The 18,651-nt window shown below is 51.9% G+C and overlaps 2 protein-coding genes across 3 annotated transcripts; both read left to right on the top strand.

The window, feature by feature from the left end:
* Positions 1-241: 241 nt before the first annotated feature.
* LOC117870444 lies at positions 242-9,354 on the top strand. 2 transcript variants are annotated; one of them, XM_034757595.1, is made up of 5 exons: positions 242-370; positions 1,640-1,866; positions 4,402-4,725; positions 6,577-6,690; positions 8,249-9,354. In XM_034757595.1, exons 2-5 carry the CDS (start codon positions 1,797-1,799, stop codon positions 8,488-8,490), a joined length of 750 nt encoding a protein of 249 aa, XP_034613486.1. In that variant the 5' UTR covers positions 242-370; positions 1,640-1,796; the 3' UTR covers positions 8,491-9,354. The 2 variants fall into 2 exon arrangements, with proteins under 2 accessions (XP_034613486.1, XP_034613487.1); XM_034757596.1 differs by lacking the exon at positions 1,640-1,866.
* Positions 9,355-12,981: 3,627 nt separating this feature from the next.
* On the top strand, positions 12,982-18,431 carry LOC117870386 (killer cell lectin-like receptor subfamily F member 1). Its single transcript, XM_034757520.1, has 5 exons — positions 12,982-13,151; positions 14,760-14,858; positions 16,223-16,333; positions 17,550-17,704; positions 18,315-18,431. Exons 1-5 carry the CDS (start codon positions 13,070-13,072, stop codon positions 18,429-18,431), a joined length of 564 nt encoding a protein of 187 aa, XP_034613411.1. The 5' UTR covers positions 12,982-13,069.
* The last annotated feature ends 220 nt before the right edge of the window (positions 18,432-18,651 follow it).

Raw genomic sequence — 18,651 nt, 5'->3', positions numbered from 1 at the left:
GTGGTTTCACCCGGGGATCTGGCCCATTGACACCAATCTCTGGGAGGGAATCCAGATCAGCTGGGGCTCCTCCCAGCCCTGCAGCTTCCCGCGCGTTATGTTGATCACTCTTCATTCGCTACACGCTGTTCTCCGCTGCTGGCTACGCCTGCCCTACCCTGTGTCCAATCAGAGGAGAGTATGCTAATAACAGCCAATCACCAGGCTTGCAGTCAGGCCTGGCTAAATCCCGCGTTTTTGATCATACCTAGGTGCTGTAGGGCCTGGCTTGGAATATGGGGTTTGCAGAGCACGCCTGGCTGTTGGTGCCCCGGGAGGGGCTCAAAGGCTCAGCTGCAGGGGATGCTGCACAGAAAGGGGCTGCCAGCAGGTAAGCTGTGAACTTCCTTTGTAACAGTGCCTTGAGAGGGCCTCTTTCCCCTGTTCTGTCCCTCGCTGCTTCCCCCCAAGGGCCAACAGCTCTGGGAGGGCTAGGAGGAAAGTGAGGGTCAGAGCTCCCAGGGGTGTGGGTGCTGCCTAAAACCTTCCATCGTACCAGGAACAGCTCCGGACTATGCCTCTCTAACTCCCAGGCTTTTCCCTGGCCTAGTGAAAGGCGATCTCTAAACTCAGGATTTCTCATTCAACCCCACCAGTTTGCACGGGTGCTTCCCTGCTGGTCAGCACAGCGGCTTCTCAGTAGGGACTGGAACTAGAACAGGAAACCTCTGCTCTTGGAAGATAGTAGCGCCTAGTGGTTAGAGCGCGGGGGGGACACTGGGAATCAGGATTCCTGGGTTCTATCCCTAGCTCTGGGCGTGGGGTGGGCTAGGGCAAGAGGAGGGGACAAAGATGACTTGGAAAACCATCTTGGTCTGAAAAATGCTGTCCCAGCGTGAGTTGGATTCTGCAAACGTGCGATGTGGGACTTCCCACAGAGTAGTTAGATCCGTGTTTAGTTTAAGTTTAGGGACATTGTGGGGTGGCCTGCTGGGGGCACAGCTCTGCGCAACTGCTCAGAGGATCGGGACCCAAGTGAGCAAAGTTACTTATGTGGCCTGGTGTTTGCTGGGCTGGGAGTTTGTACTGCTACAAATCACCCTGAAGGTGGGTAAAACTGAAAGGTTGCTGTGCTCTCGCTCTCTTTCACCCACACCCATCCCCTCCTCCCCAAACACGCTTCCTCTGTCTCGTCTTGCGCTTTCCTTTGCACATGTGTGTCCGTTTCACCCGTCCTTCGCCCCTTTTGGAGCTGGGCGTTTTAGAGAAGCTAATGTGTCGAGCCCCGCAAATCCACGGCCAGTCCGCTGTATATCCGCAGATGTGGTTGTGGTGTTTACGATCTTTGCGGATCCGATGTGGATCCGGATTTGTGCATCAGCGCGGGTCTCTACCCGTGAGCGAGGGCGCTGCTGCGGATACCTATAAGAAGTGGAGCGCGGGTCGGCCACCAGTTAATTATCCAAACGTCTGTATCCGCTCAGGGCTCCAATGATCCGTCTCTATTTCGAGCTAGTCCAGCGTCCCTCTGAACAACCTCCTGGCCTCCAAAACCTGGTTCTCTTCCAGCCTGTGTGTGTGTGGGGGTGGGGGGGAATCTTTCCGGGTTTGCCTTGCAATCCAGCATATTTCAATGGTCCCGCCTCTTTTCACGTGGGAGGAGAACCTGTCAGCTGGTACCCACTCCAGCCAATGGGGTTGGATTACGCAAGGTCGTGATGTGTCTGTCGAAATTCCCGGGAAATACAAGCCTCCAAGAAAATATCAGCCAGTGTCGCGAAGGGGACGGACGCACGTAGCAGCTGCTACGGGGACCAATGTCGGGACTAAAGACGTGGCTCTTTCTTGGGTCCCTCTGGCTGGCTGCAGGGTGCGGGAAGGTGGCAGGTGAGCGGGAGATGGGTAAGGGGGGGGCGCAGCTGGGCACTGCTGACCGTGGGGGGTGGGGCACAAGCAGTCGCTTCCCCGCCTTTCCAAAAGCGGCCGGAAGAGCGGGGGGGGCCAGGCTGGCGGACCGCCAGCCGCGGCCGGGCCCGAGGAGCGAGGGGGGGGGGCCAGGCTCGGGCCCGAGGAGCAAGGGGGGGGCGCAGCATGGCGGCCGGAGAAGCGAGGGGGGGAGCACGGGGGTGGCACGGCAGGGCCGGAGGAGCCATGGAGGGCGAGGGTCGGTGTAGCGGTGGAGGAGCTGGGGGGGCGTGGCCGGAGGAGGAGCCGGGGGGGCACCTTTTTTATCATTGCTCCCCTCCTCTTAAAAGCTGGCTACGCCAGGAACAGCTGGAGTCACGACCCCTCCCCCGCAGGCCCCAGCTGTTCTCCTGCTCCTGGGAGTGGGCCCAGCTGCAGTGTGTGTGTGTGTGTGTGTGTGAATGTGACCTAGGGACAGCACCCAGGGGGACCTGAATGAGGAAGGAGATGGGGCAAAGTGCTGGGTTCGTAGGGCACAGGGATGGGGGCGAGGGGGGTCCTTATTTCAGGTAGCCTCAGAATAGGGAATTCTCCTCCTGCTGGGGATGGGGGTAGCAGGCTGCTAGGGATGGGTGAAGGGGAGTGGTCCTTCCTCCTGCTGCAGGGTAGCAGCTAGGGTGTAGATGGGGGGGAGGGGTCTCCCTCTTGCTGGTAGTAAGTAGAGAGGGGTGTGTGTGGAGGTGCATGGCTGGGGGGGGTTGTAACAGGGAGTTAAAGGTCTGGGAGATTGTGGCTTTCCCCCCTTTGCTATGGGGAGAAGGCAGGGCTGGAAAATAAGGAGCTGGGTCTGTACATGGGGGAAACTACAGGAAATGATCTGTATTGGCAGGCTGGGCTAGCTTATTGCTGATGGGGGGGGTGCGTGTGGATCCGAGGCACCGATTGATTTTTATGGGCCAACTTGGGGTAGCAGGGCAGGAGATGGGGGAGGGGTGCCTCTTAACCATATATTCACCCTTGCCTTTTTGCCCCACCCCCCAATCTGGACACTTAAAGCCAGATTTTTGTTCAGAGCCGAGTTGCTTTGGGGATCTCTGAAGTGTGCTGGGTGCTGATGTGGTTCTTAGCCGGGTGATGAAATGAGACAAGAATCCAGCCCTGCAAACTCTAGCCCAGTAGTTCTCAAACTGGGAGTCAGGACCCCTCAGGGGGTCGCGAGGTTATTACATGGGGGGTCGTGAGCTGTCAGCCTCCACCCCAAGCCCTGCTTTGCCTCCAGCCTTTATAATGGTGTTAAATATATTTACAAGTGTTTTTAGTTTATAAGGGGGGGGGGTCACATTCAGAGGTTTGCTGTGTGAAAGGGGACACCTGTACAAAGGTTTGAGAGCCACTGCACTAGCCCTTAATTACCATTGGGATTGCAGCCTCAGATCTCTAGCGGTAGCAGGGTGCATCTCACAGCAGACCCGTCCTCCCCTTCTACGGCCCCCAGAGGCTCCGGCTGAGGGATGACCCATCTTCGCTCTGCTGTTCCAGCCCCAGGCTCCGCCCCCTCCTGCTCTGCAGCCGCTGTCCCTCTGTCCTGACCTTCTGCCCCCACTTCTTCATTCAAGCTCTGGGCTCCCCCCCTCCCCTGAGCTCTGCTGATGCCCCTCAATCCTGACCCACAGCTCTGCCAGTGCCCCTCAGTCCCAACCTGCAGCCCTCTGCCCTCCACGCCATGCCAAGGCTGCCCTTGCATCCCCAGCTCTTCTGGTGTCTCTCCATCCCCACCTGCAATCTTCTGCTATCTCAGCCCTGAGTTACCCCGCCCATACCCAGCTTTAGCGCTGCTCCTGACTCCGGAGCTGCAGCCTGACTGCTGCTGCTTCCTCTCCAGATGAAATCGTCGTCTTCCCCAGGAGCAATATAGGATCCACTTGTTGCTAATACACAGAGGTGTGCCCAGGCACACCCTAATGCCCTCTCAGAAGCGGGCGGCACCCCACCACGTCCCTCGGGCCCTGGGGGTGGGGTTGCTCCAGGCACCGTCCTCCGCAGCTCCCATTGGCCGGGAACGGGGAACCGCGGCCAATTGGAGCTTCGAGGGAGGTACCTGGAGGCGTGGCACGGGCAGCGTGCAGAGCCCTGTGCAGATCCACCCCCGGGGCTGCGCAGGGACATGGTGAGCGGTGCCCTGAGCCCCCTGCCTGCACCTCGCCCCCCAACCCCGTGTCTGAGCCCCCTGCCCCCCAAACCCCTGCCTGAGCCCCCTGCCTGCACCCTGCACCCCAAACCCCCTGCCCTGAGCCCCCTGCTGCACCCTGCACCCCAAACCCCCTGCCCTGAGCCCCCTCATACACCCCTCCTCTGCCTCAATCCCTTGCCCTGAGCCCCTTCCTGCACATCGCACTCCCTCCCACGCCCCAACTTTTATGATGTTCGCCTTTTTAAAAAAAAAAAAAAAATTCCCTGGGTGCACGCCCTAATGAAGTGTGCTGCGCACGCCTATGCTAATACACCTTTCTCTTCTAGGACCTGGAGCCTGGCCCCCCTATAACCTGTCTGTGCCCGAAGGCTCCTCTGGGTGTATTAAAATTAACATATCTGAGAATTCATCTCTTTTGTGTAAGATGCAAACCGCCATCGCAGCCACCTCCTATCACTCTGCTTGTGACCCCATCCTGGCGTTAATTAATAAAGAAATCCGGAACTACAACAGCACATTCAAGGGACGGATCTCTCTATCAGACCAGCTTGTTACTGTGAAGAACGCAAGTAAATGGATGGCCGCGGAATACCAAGTTCTTAGTTTCCTTCATGGAACCTGCATGGCTCGTATCAATCTGACAGTGCCTGGTAAGTTTCCCAGGTGACTTGCCTCGAGGTGTATGGCCTGTGGGACTCCGGTTCAGCCTCTCTCACAGCCTCTGCCCCCTCCATCAGATGTGCAGCGTGGTGTAGAATAGGGCTGTCAATTAATCGCAGTTAACTCATGCGGTTAACTCAATTTAATCGCACTGTTAAACAATAGAATACCAATTGAAAAGTATTAAATATGTCTGGATGTTTTTCTACATTTTCAATAACACAGAATACAAAGTGTACAGTGCTCACTGTATCTCTTATTACAAATATCTGAACTGTAAAATGCTAAAAGAAATACTACGTTTTCAGTTTACCTCATGCAAACTAATGCGATTTCTTTATCGTGAAAGTGCAACTTACAAATGTAGATGGTTACACTGCACTTAAAAACAAAACAAGATAAAAGGTTAGAGCCTACAAGTCCGTTCAGTCCTACTTCTCGTTCAACCAGTCGTGAAGAGAAACAAGTTTGTTTACATTTACGGGAGGTAATGCTGCCCGCTTCTTATTTACAATGTCACCTGACAGTGAGAACAGGTGTTTGCATGGCACTGTGGTAGTTGGCATGGCAAGGTATTTACGTGCCACATATGATAAACATTTTATATGCCCCTTCATGCTTTGGCCACCATTCTTTTTTCCTAAGTGCCTAAATCCCCTTTGAAAATTACATAGGCTCCTAAACCAGTTAGGCATGGTGCAGTAATGCCTAAATACCTCTACGAATCTGGGGCTAAGTCTGTGTGTCTCTGTCCGGGGTTTAGTACGTGACCACCAACCTACCTCTGTTTCCCCTTGATCAGGACCCCTTTTAAGAACTCAGGCAGGTTCCAATCACTTTCTCTGTCCACAATTGTTAATCCGCTCTTCACCAGGCTGGCACCGGAGTTTGTCCAAACGCAGAATGCAGCAGTCTCACAACACGCACACATCATTTCTAGCTCGACAAGCCTCCTGATTTCTGGGCTTCCCTAGCTCACTAGCAGGGTCAGCTTTCTCTCAACCACAACCTCCCGCTGACTTTGAATCACTAGATTCCCTTGGGGTGGGACTTGGCCTGTGATCAGGGCTGGCTTAGCCCTCAGCCCTCCAGCCCAAGGGCAAACTACCCTGGTACAGGGGATAACAGTGCTTCCCTCCCCTGGGGGAGGGGGATGTTGTGAGGATAAATACTCTAAAAGGCTTCTGAAGTGCCCAATACGTTGAGAGGGAGGGGGGCTAGATAAGAACCTAGATATTGCATTACCAGTTCCTTCAAGATGCTGTGTATTGCACCCTCACATCTCTTTAAATCAAGACTAGATGACTTTAAAAAAATTCTCTAGCTCAACCACCAGATATGGGCTGGATCATAGGTGCCGAGTTTCTAATCTGCCGGGGAATGCTCTGCCCAGGCCCTGCTCCCACTCCACCCCTTCCCCCAAGGTCCCACCCCTGCTCTGCTTCTTCCTAACCCCACTCCACCCCTGTCCTGCCTTTTCCCGCTCCACCCCTTCCCCACCCAGTTCTGCTCCCGCTCATGAGCATGCTGTGTCCTTGCTCCTCCCCAGTCCCTCCCAGCACTTCCTGACGCTGCAAAACAGCTGATCCATGGCGGGGCAGGAGGTGCTGGGAGGGGGTGGTGCTGATTGGCAGGGCTGCCAGCAGTGGGGGAAGGGGGAGGTTCTGGTAGGGGGGGCTGCCAATGGGTGCTCAGCACCTACCATTCTGGTGCTCCCAGCCCTGGAGCACCCACAGCGTCGGCACCTATGGGCTGGATACAGGAATCACTGGGTGATGTTCTCTGGCCTGGGTTATACAGGTGGTCAGACCAGCTGATCTAACGGTGCCGTCTTGCCTTAGATTCTGTGCCTGCAGGTCCCGTATCGGAGACCCCGTCTGCCGGAGAGGGGACTGCCAATCTGACTGGAGAGGGAAGTAGCCGAGGGACACTTTCCAACGGCTCTCCGGAGCGGGGTAAGTATTAATGACCTGAATCTCTTTACAGGAGCCCTCCTCAGTGGGGTGTGGAGTGCTGGGTTAGTGCCTGATCACCATGTTTTGTAACGAGAACTTGGGGTGTTTGTCTTGATCCAAGCGATCACCCACAGCTGGAGGCTGTCAGATAATTAGAGCCCTGTGAAATTTTTTTAATAATATTTTTGTCTTATTTGTGGGGAATCGTGTGGGGTTTTGTTTTATCCACAAGGTAGAGGGGCGGGGGGGGGTGTCAAGTCCTGCCCCCTGTGGAAGGTGTGAGGGCCAGGTCAGGCTGGGCAAGAGAAGGGTTGGAGAGTAAGCCTGCCCTTCACTCACCCCGCAACAGCAGCGCCTGTCCTACAGGGCTGGGCCCGCCCTCCAGCCTGGTTTGTGCCAGCCACCACAATAGCTGAGCAGTGCTGTGACCCTTGTGCACCAGATCACAACACCAGGAGCTGTGTGGCGAGAGGTTTTTTTTTTTTTATTTTTTTACCATGGTGACAAACTTGCAAATTTTTATACATTGATGTTTCCTTGTTTCTCATGCTGGCTCATATCTGCAAATTTCTTGGGGCTCTCCAGATAAATAATTATCCCCAGTGGAACAACTTCACTAGGAGGGACCCCCACTCAGTGGGTAAAGCACGTTCCAGACAGTTGGGAGACTGGGGCTCAAGTCTCTGCTTCTCTCCATGGGTTCGAATCTCGGTCTCCGAAGTCCTGGGTGGATGCTCTAACCACTAGGGACCACCATCTTTTTTCTTCTAAAAAACGGACTGACCCTGCTTAAGCACTTAAGGAGAAGTGCACGGCTGTGAATTGCAAGTGGAGGGAGGTGCCTATTCACAGCCTTCTCCTCGGCATTTCATACTGGCTACCTTAAGCAGCCCCCTGCCTTGCACGCTGGCTTCTGTGAATCCCTTTTGTAGGGACCCCCCCATGAGTCATAGAGAGAGTCAGGGTGCCACGCTCTGGGGTGGCAGGGGATTGCAATGATCAGCCTCTGCCCCGTTTTGCACCTACATCTAGGGGCTGTTTTTCCAACTTTACCCATAGCCGTGAAGGCTAGAAACCTTCACTGAGAAAACCCAAATGAAAGTGGGGAGTCTCCTCTAATCACAGGACTCCGGGAGCTGGGGCTTTAAGGAAAGCACCAAATATCATGAGATGGCAACACAAGGTTACCTTTGCTGTAGTCTGAATGACTCTAATTAACATGTATTATTTGCCTTGTACGAATGGCCTGGACCCCATGGTGTCAGGTGCTGTACAAACACAGATCTTGCCAGCTTGTTGTTCTCGGTAGGCTCACTCTAAAGTTCTTTATCTGGCCCCCGTCATGTTAATATTGGAGCACCTCACGTCATCCCCTGCGATAGTGCAGTGCTATTCACACTACAGAGTGGGAATTGAAGCCCAGAGAGGGACTTAAGGGGAGTGTAGGGAATTGAATCCTTGTCTCCCAAGTCCTAGGCGAGGGCTCTAACCACTGGGCCACCCTTCTTCTCTTAATCCAGTTGTCTAAACTGACTCTTCTCCTGGGTTTTCTTTCCAGAGCCAGGAGGCCTCTATGGTGTGTGGATATCGTTGGGGTTCATCACTGCTTTGTTCGCTGCTGCTGTACTTTATGTCTGCTGGAAACGTGTGAGAGAAGGACCAGGAACCCGTCGTGGTTGTGAAGAGGAAGGGATCTCCGACTCGGCAGACTCCCCCGTTTGCGTGCCGGCTTGTGCCTCACATCTGCACGAGGCTGGAACCCGAGACAGAGAGGCTGGTGAGGAGATCCCACTGAACTGAGAGATGGTACAGCCCCGGGAACTGAGCTGACGGCCCCAACGCAGCCGAGAGGCAGCACTTTAATAGCGTTGAATGGCCGAGGTGCGGGCGCCTCCTGTGTGTGCTGAACAGCTGCGATCATTGCACTAGCCTGGATGTGACTTCTCCCCGTGTGAGGCTCTGGGCTGGGACACCTGGGTCTTCCATCAACCCCCTGTCTATGGGTGAGTCACTCAGGGCCGAAGATTCAAGAGCTCAGACTGAGAGTAGGGTGTTAATCCGAAGGCTCATGCAGCTGCCTAACTGGGAACTGAGCTACTCTGAAAATCTGGCCTTCTACCGCCCCGTGCCTTAATTTCCCATCTTTAAAATGAGACACTCCTCTGTGTAGATTGTAAGCACTTTGGGGCAGGGAGTGTGTGTGTGTGTGTGTGTGTGATCGCTATGGGGCCCTGACTGGAGCTGTAGGCTCCCTTGTAATATTAATAATCATAAGTAAGGCTACGAATCTGTCATGGAGCTTACAGACACTGTGATTCTTTCTTTTATGAGCCCTCCACAACTTCTGGTCGATGCCAATAATTCAACCCCGGGCAGCAGGGTTTGGGCATCCATGAATTATTATTTATTGCCCGTGTCCTGTCCAGGAGTTTTCATATAAATACTTGTGCCAAAATTGTAGCCTTGATCATAAGTAAATGTGATTGTTTTTTTTAAATCTGTTTTTATTATTGTATTTATCTCTGTGCCTGTCCCTTTTGTCTGTGACAAGATTTCTGTTTAGACTATAAGCTATACAGCAGAGGAAGTGGGTCTCATTTATCTTTGCACAGGGGGGCACTGATCTCTGCTGAAGACTTGGTGCAACTGCAATACACACAATAAAATCACAGCTGTCTGAACATATTTTTTTAATTTATTTTTTAACCTATCGTGAATCTTCCTGGCTTCTTCAGAAGCTCCAACGTTTTGTGGAGTGAGCATCGGCTCTAGCTCTCTGGGGTCTCCAATGCAAACCTCTCCCCTATGTTCAGTCAGCCCCCTGCCCCCTTTCTTTTATTTAGCGATTGGACACTGGCCCATCAAGGCTAGTCCAATATTCTGTAGAATATTGGACTATTCTTGATGGGCCAGTGTCCTATAGCCACGTAGCTTTCATGGCTGTTGAGCAGCGTGTGATCAAATGTCTCCTGGCCACTAGGTGTCAGTATTACGCGCTTTTAGTTGGTTAAGTGAGGGTGAAGCCCCAAGTCCTCTCGGGCTGCTATTATAAAGCAAGTCCTACCACCAGGGTGTAAAGTGACTTACATTTAATTCATGCCCCCAGCGCTAGAAGCTCAAGGTGGTCCTAGCATGAGCCTGCTCCGCTGGTATTCCCGCCATAGGGAGTCTCACTCGCTCACAGCAGGACCAAATTCGGTTTGCAGGGGTCGGCAACGTTCGGCACGCGGCTCGCCAGGGTAAGCACCCTGGGGGGCCGGGCCAGTTTATTTACCTGCCGACGGGGCAGGTTCGGCCGCTCGTGGCCCCCACTGGCTGCGGTTTGCCGTCCCGGGCCAATGGGGGTGGCGGGAAGCCACGGCCAGCACATTCCTTGGCCTGCGCTGCTTCCCGTTGGCCCAGGACGGCGAACCCTGGCGAGTGGGGGCCGCGATCAGCCGAACCTGCCACGTCAGCAGGTAAATAAAGTGGCCCGGCCCGCCAGAGTGCTTACCCTGGCACAAGTCTATCAACCAATTAAAGTTCAGTTGATGCGTTAATCCTTTGCACCACACTGTTGTCCTCAGTAGGGTCACAGCGGGGATGGAGATGGTCCCAGATCAGTCGTGTGTTTCTATTACACCCCTTTCTGGGGGAGCTGGGCTGCCAGGAAGCTGGTGGGGAGAGGAGAGACAGACAGCCCTGGGACTGGTGGATTGGGGTATCTAGGTTCTGTGCATGGGTGCCCAATGATCGGCCAACATCAGCACATCTCTCTGTGGACCCCAGTGTTCGAGCCCCCCAAGCAAAGGAGCAAACCCCACTGCAGACAGATGGGGTGGGCCCCACTCCAGGCAGGAAGCCGCAGTGTTGTCCTCTCCCATGGGTTGTTATTTACACAGGAAGGATGGGCTGTGCCCAACGTGAACCGCCAGGAGAACGTTGGCCAATCAGCGCTGGCTCGAAGGTGAGCAGATGGAAACAGGCTTCCCACACCTCAGCAAAGGCTGACCCGCAGGAAGTTGGCTTCATCTCAGCTGCCCTGTGACCCCTCACTGTGGTTTAGAGCAGTGGGTGGTAATGCAGATAGGATCAAACTGATCAAGAGTGTGAATCACCTGCCATGTGAGCAGAGGGTAAAAGATGTGGGGCGGTTCAGCTTGGGGGGGGGGGGGGAAAGGGGGGGGGGGGGGGGGGAGTATGATAGAGGTCTATAAAATCATGACTGGTGTGGATAACTGACTGAGGAAGCGTTATTTACCCCTTTCCATAACACAAGAACTAGGGGTCACCTGGTGAAGTGAATAGGCAGCAGGTTTAAAACAAAAGGAAGTATTTCTTCACACAACGCACAGTCAACCTGTGCAACCCATTGCCAGGGATGTGGTGGAGGCCGGAAGTACAACAGGGTTCAAAATGAAATAGAGCAGAAGTGAAAGTAGGCACCAAGACTTACCACTGATTGGGTGGGGGGGGGGAAGCAGAGAGACCCAGACCCAGCCCCCTCCGCTCTGCCGGCTCCCAGCTGCGACATTCTACTGCCTGCCACCGTCGGTGCGTGCTGGGGGCGGGAAGCGACTGGGGCTGGGTTGCTCCTCTTCCTATCGCCGCTAGTCAGTGCAGGGGTGGGTTCAACCCCTGCTCCCAGCTCCATAGGGGCCCCCAAAGCTGGGGTCTGGGGCAGCTGCCCCTTTTTCTCCCCCTCATCGGCACTCTGCTGGTAGGGTCTGACAGTGCTGCCGACAGCGGGGAGCCAAAAGTCGGCTGTGTGCTGCACAGGTCCACTTTCACCTCTGGCTTCATCAATGGCTATTAGCCAAGATAGTCAAGGATGTAAGCCCATGGTCTGGATGTCCCTAGCCTCTGATTGCCAGAAGCAGGGACAGGATGATAGGAGATGGATCACTCGATAAATTGCCGTTATGTTCACTCCCTCTGAAGCATCTGACAGTGACCACTGTCAGAGATGGGATACTAGGCTAGATGGACCATTGGGTTGAACCAGTATGGCCATTCATATGTTCTTATCAGCTAGTGCTTATCAACGTCTCCTCCCCACAAACTGCTCTGAACCTGATCCCCACCTGGTATAAATCTCTCATAACTCTGCTGCCATCAATCGGCTGTCACTCAATTGGTGTCAGTAGGCCCAGATCCCTAGCAGGTGGCAATCGGCCATAGCTCCACTGGAGTCCATGTGGCAAGATTCTTGGCTGGGCTGAATCGTCTGTAGCTCCGTTGGAGTCAATGGGGCAGACCCCCAGCGTGTGTCAATTGGTATACTGCTCTACTGAATTCAGCAGAGCTACGCTGCCTATTCCCAAAGAGAAGAGGAGTACTTGTGGCAGCTTAGAGACTAACAAATTTATTTCAGCAGAAGCTTTCGTGGGCTACAGCCCACTTCTTCGGATGCATAGAATGGAACACACAGACAGAAGATATTTATACACACAGAGCACATGAAAAGGTGGAAGTACGCATACCAACTGTAAGAGATCAGTCAATTGAGATGAGCTATCAGTAGCAGCAGAAGAAAAAACTTTGAAGTGATAATTGAGATGACCCATAGAAGGTGTGAGGAGAACTTAACATGGGGGGAAAACATTCAATTAGTGTAATGACCCAACCATTCCCAGTCTCTGTTTCGGCCTAAGTTAATGGTGTCTAATTTGCATATTAATTCGAGTTCAGCAGTCTCTCTTTGGAGTCTGTTTTTGAAGTTTTTTTGTTGCAAAACTGACACCTTCAAGTCTGTCACTGAGTGATTAGAGAGGTTGAAGTGTTCTCCCACTGGTTTTTGAATGTTATGATTCCTGATGTCAGATTTGTGTCCATTTATTCTTTTGCGTAGAGACTGTCCAGTTTGGCCAATGTACATGGCAGAGGGGCATTGCTGGCACATGATGGCATATATCACGTTGGTAGATGTGCAGGTGAACGAGCCCCTGATGGTGTGGCTGATGTGGTTAGGTCCTATGATGGTGTCACTTGAATAGATATGTGGACAGAGCTGGCATTGGGCTTTGTTGCAAGGATAGGTTCCTGGGTTAGTGTTTTTGTTGTATGGTGTGCGGTTGCTGGTGAGTATTTGCTTAAGGTTGGGAGGCTGTCTGTAAGCGAGGACTGGTCTGTCTCCCAAGATTCCCAAAGAACATCTGACCCCTGAGGTCGGGTATATGGCCATGTGACACCTGCACATACCTCCTTAGCATCGGGCTCCACTGTCATGCCTGGGTCCATCAGACACCAGCATTTCTGCATGTTGTGGTTTCACACCTGATTCTTGGGGAGGAGCCAGTACTTCCTCTATAGGCTTGTGGAGACCAGCCGGAATCCACAGGCTTCTCTTCTTATTCTCCAATCCTCTGTTAGAAACCAAACCCGACACAGGCATCAGAAGATGGAGGATGATGATGGTTACGCTATCATGACCCGGACGAAGAGGATAAACTCAACCCAGCCATCTCAGCTCAGGAGCCAAGGTACTGCTCTATAAACCAACCTACACTGTCCACTCAGTAATGGCGTCTGCCCTTTAGGTTTCAGTGAGGGCACAACCAAAGGAAACTGCCCCAGCAAAAACAGGTTTTCCTTGGGAAAAAAGGGCCTTTTTGCACCTCTTCAAACATGGAATTTTTTGCAAAAATATTTTGATTTTTTTTTCAAACTCCTGCAGTTTAAAAAAAGTGATCAGAAACGTGAAGAGAAAAAAATGTTTTTTGCCTGTTAGTTATTCTGCAAAATTTCTTTCTTTCAGTCCTGATTTCAGTAGGTCAGCAGAGTCGGACGGAGGGCTTTGGTTCAAAACAGAAAAATGCCATTTTTTAAAAAAAAGGGGTTAACATTCTCAACCACAGCTGAGTGATTTTTATGACATTTTTAAAATGATCAATTTCCTCTTCTTGTTTCTCAGCCTCTGATGGGAACTCAACTTTATTATCAGCAAAGAGCAGAGCTAGAATAGGAATTCACTCCCACACCCTTTTGTTGTGAAGATTGATGCAAAAAAAGATATTTAGCTTCTCAGAAATGTCCTTATCATTCTTAAAATCATGGTTATCCAGCAGACTAACTTATTCTTGCAGAGATTGTTTCTGCTTCTGTTCTATTTAAACAATCTTGTTGATTTGACACCAGTAGCTCTTTGCTTTTCAAACTCCAGTTTGGCCCTTTTAAAGTCCCTTTCATAAACACTCATGAAAAACTCATCCAAATTTTCTGACATGACTGCAACATTTTTTCAACAGCTCCAGGAGGGAGTGAACAAGTGTTTTTCTGACAGCGCTTTCGATGGTATAAATTATTGTGGCATCTGTTCAGAATAGCGCCACAGAGACCGGTAAAGGAGACTGGTCAGGGAGCGGGGTAAGGTCAGAGCTCTCGGCATTCAGACTGGTGGCTATAGCTCTGGGGTTCTTATACCACCTTCGACTGCATCTGGCACTGGTCCCTATCAGAGACAGGAGACTGTACAAGATGGACCCATGCTCTGATCCAGTGTGACAACACCTACGCTCCTACCCGGAGAGACCAGGAGGGATTAAACAGTGGGCTGCTTAATTGTATTGTCTGCTGGTTCTGGTGACAGTAATTGGAAAAAAAACTTAAGAACTGTTGGCTGGCCAGGCCTGAAATAGCAATATATCTCTCTGGCATGCCATGGGGTACTGGGTAGGGTAAAGGCCAGGGAACCTGGGTTAGGTTCCTGCTTGTGAGGTAGGGCAAGTCTCTGTGCCTCTTTTTCCCCTTTGTTTGTCTAGTCTAATTATAGTAGGTGATCCTCTGGGCAGGGCCTGTCTCTCGCTGTGTGCCTGTGCAGTGCCCGGCACAACGGGGCCCTGATCTCAGCTGGGCCTTCTAGGCTACTGTATTACTTCTATTAATTGTGCAACCCAGCTCCTACCCCAAAGATCTTACACTGAGGTGGTCGCACTAACCCTGCAAGTGAGGCCAACAAAACTAGATGTGGAAATTGCAGGGAATGCACCAGGATTAGTACAACAATTGGGTTGGTAGGTTTAGCAGGAAATCCCTCCGTGGCTACTTTTATCCTTCACTGAAATGGTTTCCCCACGTTTGAATTTTTACAGGTTCTCCTCCCGGTCTCGACAGTTATAAAGTTGCTGTGGGAATCTTAGGGGCTGTGTGTGTCCTTTTGGTGTTGGCTGTGATTGCTCAGAGTGTCTGGGGTAAGTATCTAGCACGGGCGCTGGCTTCCTCCAGACCCTGGGGGTGTTTAACCCACAGCTCTACCTTTCACACTTCCTCTGAGACCCCACCTGTCCTCCACTGTCAGAGACAGGATACTGGGCTAGATGGGTCATTGGTCTGACTCAATAAGAAGAACAGGAGTACTTGTGGCACCTTAGAGACTAACAAATTTATTAGAGCATAAGCTTTCGTGGACTACAGCCCACTTCTTCGGATGCATATAGAATGGAACATATATTGAGGAGATATGTACTCCTGTTCTTCTTTTTGCGGATACAGACTAACACGGCTGCTACTCTGAAACCTGACTCAGGCCTAGTCTTCACTTACCGGCTGGTCCGGCGGCACGCCATCGATGTTCTGGGATCGGTTTATCGCGTCTGGTTAAGACGCGATAAATCGATCCCGGATCGATCCCAGAAGTGCTCACAGTCGGCGCCGGTGCTCCAGCTCGCCGAGAGGAGTACGCGGCGTCGACGGAGGGAGACTTCCGGCCGCGTCTGGACCGCGGTAAGTCCGGACTAAGTGGGGACCAGCCCTTAATAAGGCAGCTCTTATGTCTGTAACCCTTTTACCTCGGTGCCTATTGCAAGTGCAGGAACAGGGTAAATGAGAATCAGGCCTCTTGTCTGCAGTGGCAATTTTCTTCGACGCTCCCACCAGCTATGGTTCATCTTCTCCAGTGGGGGAATGAATGGGGCCCAGTTTCCACCATGTTCTTCAGACCAGCTCACCTCCATGGGTCTGACTCCACACATCTGATGAAGTGGGGTTTAGCCCACTGAAATGTGTCTCCATGGGTCTGGTTCCCTGCTGCTTATCAGCCATTCACCCCAGTGTGAAAACAAGTGCAAAATGTTACTAAATGCACCAGCTTGCTTTTTTTTTTGTCTTGAACATTTTTTTGTTTTGCAAAGGCTTTCGCTAAACATTTTAAAAATTTACTGGGGTTTTTAACTAACATTTGAAATTATTTTCCCCATTCCTTCCCCTTTTTTCCTTCCTTCAGCCCTTTTTAATGGGAAAACGGAGGAGGGGGAAAAAGAAGGGGAAAGGGAAACAGAAGTGAAAAACCGGGTTTTTTTGGTATTTAATTGAAAAAATAATTTAAAAAAAGACACAGACAATACGATTGTATTTACTAGCTCTGCTACCAGAGCAGATGGTGGCATTCTGCACTAGTATAAATGACACCACAAGGTGCAGGACAATGGGGAACCGGGTCCAGATTCGCTCCCCTTCTCTCTTCCCTGCCCTGTGTGCTATGGAACGTGACCTAGCTCCTTAGAGCTTCCTTACGCGCCGTGTCCTAACCTCCCTCTGCACTGATGCTGTTTGGAAGGTTTCCAGGCCGGACAGGCCAGTTGCAGCGCACAATTCGACGTCTGGCAGGCGGCCTTCGTGTCTCGTCTCAAGCAGAGTCTGTGTGACCCAGCCGGGAACGGCCCAGCAGGTAACCTCAGCTCAGCCTGTCTCTGAACTGATTTCCATGCCGGGCTCAGAGTCTGGGAAACACTCGAGCTGGGGACTCTTGGGAGCCGGGGGGAGGTGGAATGACTATGGACATTCAGCATCTGCTGGAAAAGCTCACTGCTCACATGCCGGAATGGGACACAAGAGACCTGGGTAAAACACCTGGCTCTGTCCTAGACTCCCTGTCCGAGCCTGGGCAAATCACTGCATCTCTCGGGTCTCAGTTTCCCCATCTGTACAATAGGGATAATGATCCTTCCTTTGGATGTTTTCTCTATTTAGACTGAGCTTTTGGGGTGGAGACTGTCTGTCACTATGTCCATTAGAGTAGCACATGGAGGCCCAAACAATCCCTGGCCCTGCTGAGATCAGGCCCTGTTTTGCCGGGCACTGCACAGACACACAACGAGAGACACTCCCTGCCTGGCAGAGTTTGCAACCTAAACAAAGGGCAGGAGAGGAACCAGAAGTGACTTGCCCAAGGTCACCCAGCAGCTCAGTGGCAGAACTGGGAAAGACCCCAGATCTCTGGAGTAGAAGTCAAGTTCCCCTAAGTAAAGGCAGCGTGGCCTTTAGGTGTTACTAAAATGCAGATAACAAAAATACCCTTTGGGGGTGGGGACTTTCTTCTTGTGCCGTGTTTGTTTAGTGCCCAGCATGGGCTCCTGCAATACAACTAACCAATTCAATAACAATCCTATATTCAGCAGAGACGTGCGACATACCCAGACCCCCCAGTACTCACCGGTGTTAATGGCAGCAGTGACCTCTAGTGGTCACATGGGGTAGTTCTCACTCTCCAGAGCACCCAGCACCGTAATTAGAGCTAGCAAATGCTCTGAGATTCAACTTCCAGGGTCAAACTTCCTTTGCTTCGTCTGTGACAAACATTTATTATATCATATTGGGGAGGGGGGGGGAGTTTGAGTGAAATCCCTTGAGCTCTTTCTGAGTCATGAGAAAAGAGGGGAAAATAAATCCATCCCCTCCACTATGACAAAATCGGATGGATATTTTTGACTAGGGTTGCTCTAGGGTCAGATCCTGAGCTGGTGTAAATTGATGTGCTCCATGCTGACCTACACCATCTGGGAATCTGGCCCCTAGCGCCCACTGAGGGCTAGGGCTTTTGAATAGCTTGAAAAAAAAATATTGGCTTTATGTGAGTTCACAGACGTCTCTGTTTCTTTTTCCAGGGGGCACCGGGTGCAAACTCTGCCCCAAGGACTGGCAGACGCACAACGGAAAGTGCTACTGGGATTCTAAAAGGAGTCAGATGTGGAACGAGAGCCAGAAAGACTGTGAATTGAGGAATTCACAAATGCTTGTGATCCGGGACCAAGAGGACATGGTAAAGTGAAATACACAAGGCCAGTTCTCCAGCTGGTGTGAATCACTGTAGCTCTACCAGTTTTTTACTCCTTTACCACTCAGCAACTCTGAGGCTACGTCTACACTACGGGGGGGGAGGGGGGAAGGGATCGATTTCAGATACGCAAATTCAGCTACGGGAATAGCGTAGCTGAATTCGACGTATCTGATCCGACTTACCCCGCTGTGAGGACAGCGGCAAATCGACCGCCGCGGCTCCCCCGTCGACGGCGCTTACTCCTATCTGGGCTGGTGGAGTACGCGCGTCGATTCGGGGATCGATTATCGCGTCCCGACGAGACGCAATAAATCGATCCCCGAGGGATCGATTTCTACCCGCCAGTCTGGGCGGGTAGTGAAGACAAGCCCTCAGGGAAACGGGTCTATTCTTCAATACCACTGAAGCTCTCCAGTGAGAGGGTATCATGCAGTGTGGTGGCCCCATTGGGTCAGAATCCATTTTCCTTGCATGTTTTGGGGCTCTGAGAGATCTCCTGGTGAGATGGGAGTGGCGGCGGGGGGGTCACTGTATATGCAGGGGGTGTAAGACTGTGTGAGAGTCACCCAGCTGCTTGCTTTACACTCCCCAGGATTTCATAAACATGATCACAGAAGGCACAAGCCACGTCTGGATCGGCCTGAACATCACGTCCCACACTGGGAACTGGACCTGGGTGGACGGCTCCCCTTTAAATCAAACGCTGTGAGTGTTGCCTGCAGATTCACTGTTATATTTTTCCTCCATATTTGTAGATTTGTTAGGAAGGAACGATCAGTTGCACACATACAAAATGGGAAATAACTGCCTAGGAAGAAGTGCTGCGGAAAGGGATGTTGGGGTCATAGTCGATCACAAGCTAAATATGAGTCAACAGTGTAACGCTGTTGCAAAAAAAGAGAACATCCTTCTGGGATGTATTAGCAGGA

Source organism: Trachemys scripta, unplaced genomic scaffold (assembly GCF_013100865.1).
Source record: "Trachemys scripta elegans isolate TJP31775 unplaced genomic scaffold, CAS_Tse_1.0 scaffold_28, whole genome shotgun sequence".
In the NCBI taxonomy this organism is placed as follows: Eukaryota; Metazoa; Chordata; order Testudines; family Emydidae; genus Trachemys; species Trachemys scripta.
The sequence above is the reverse complement of the archived record's forward strand: the minus strand, read 5'-3'. Positions and strand labels throughout refer to the sequence as shown.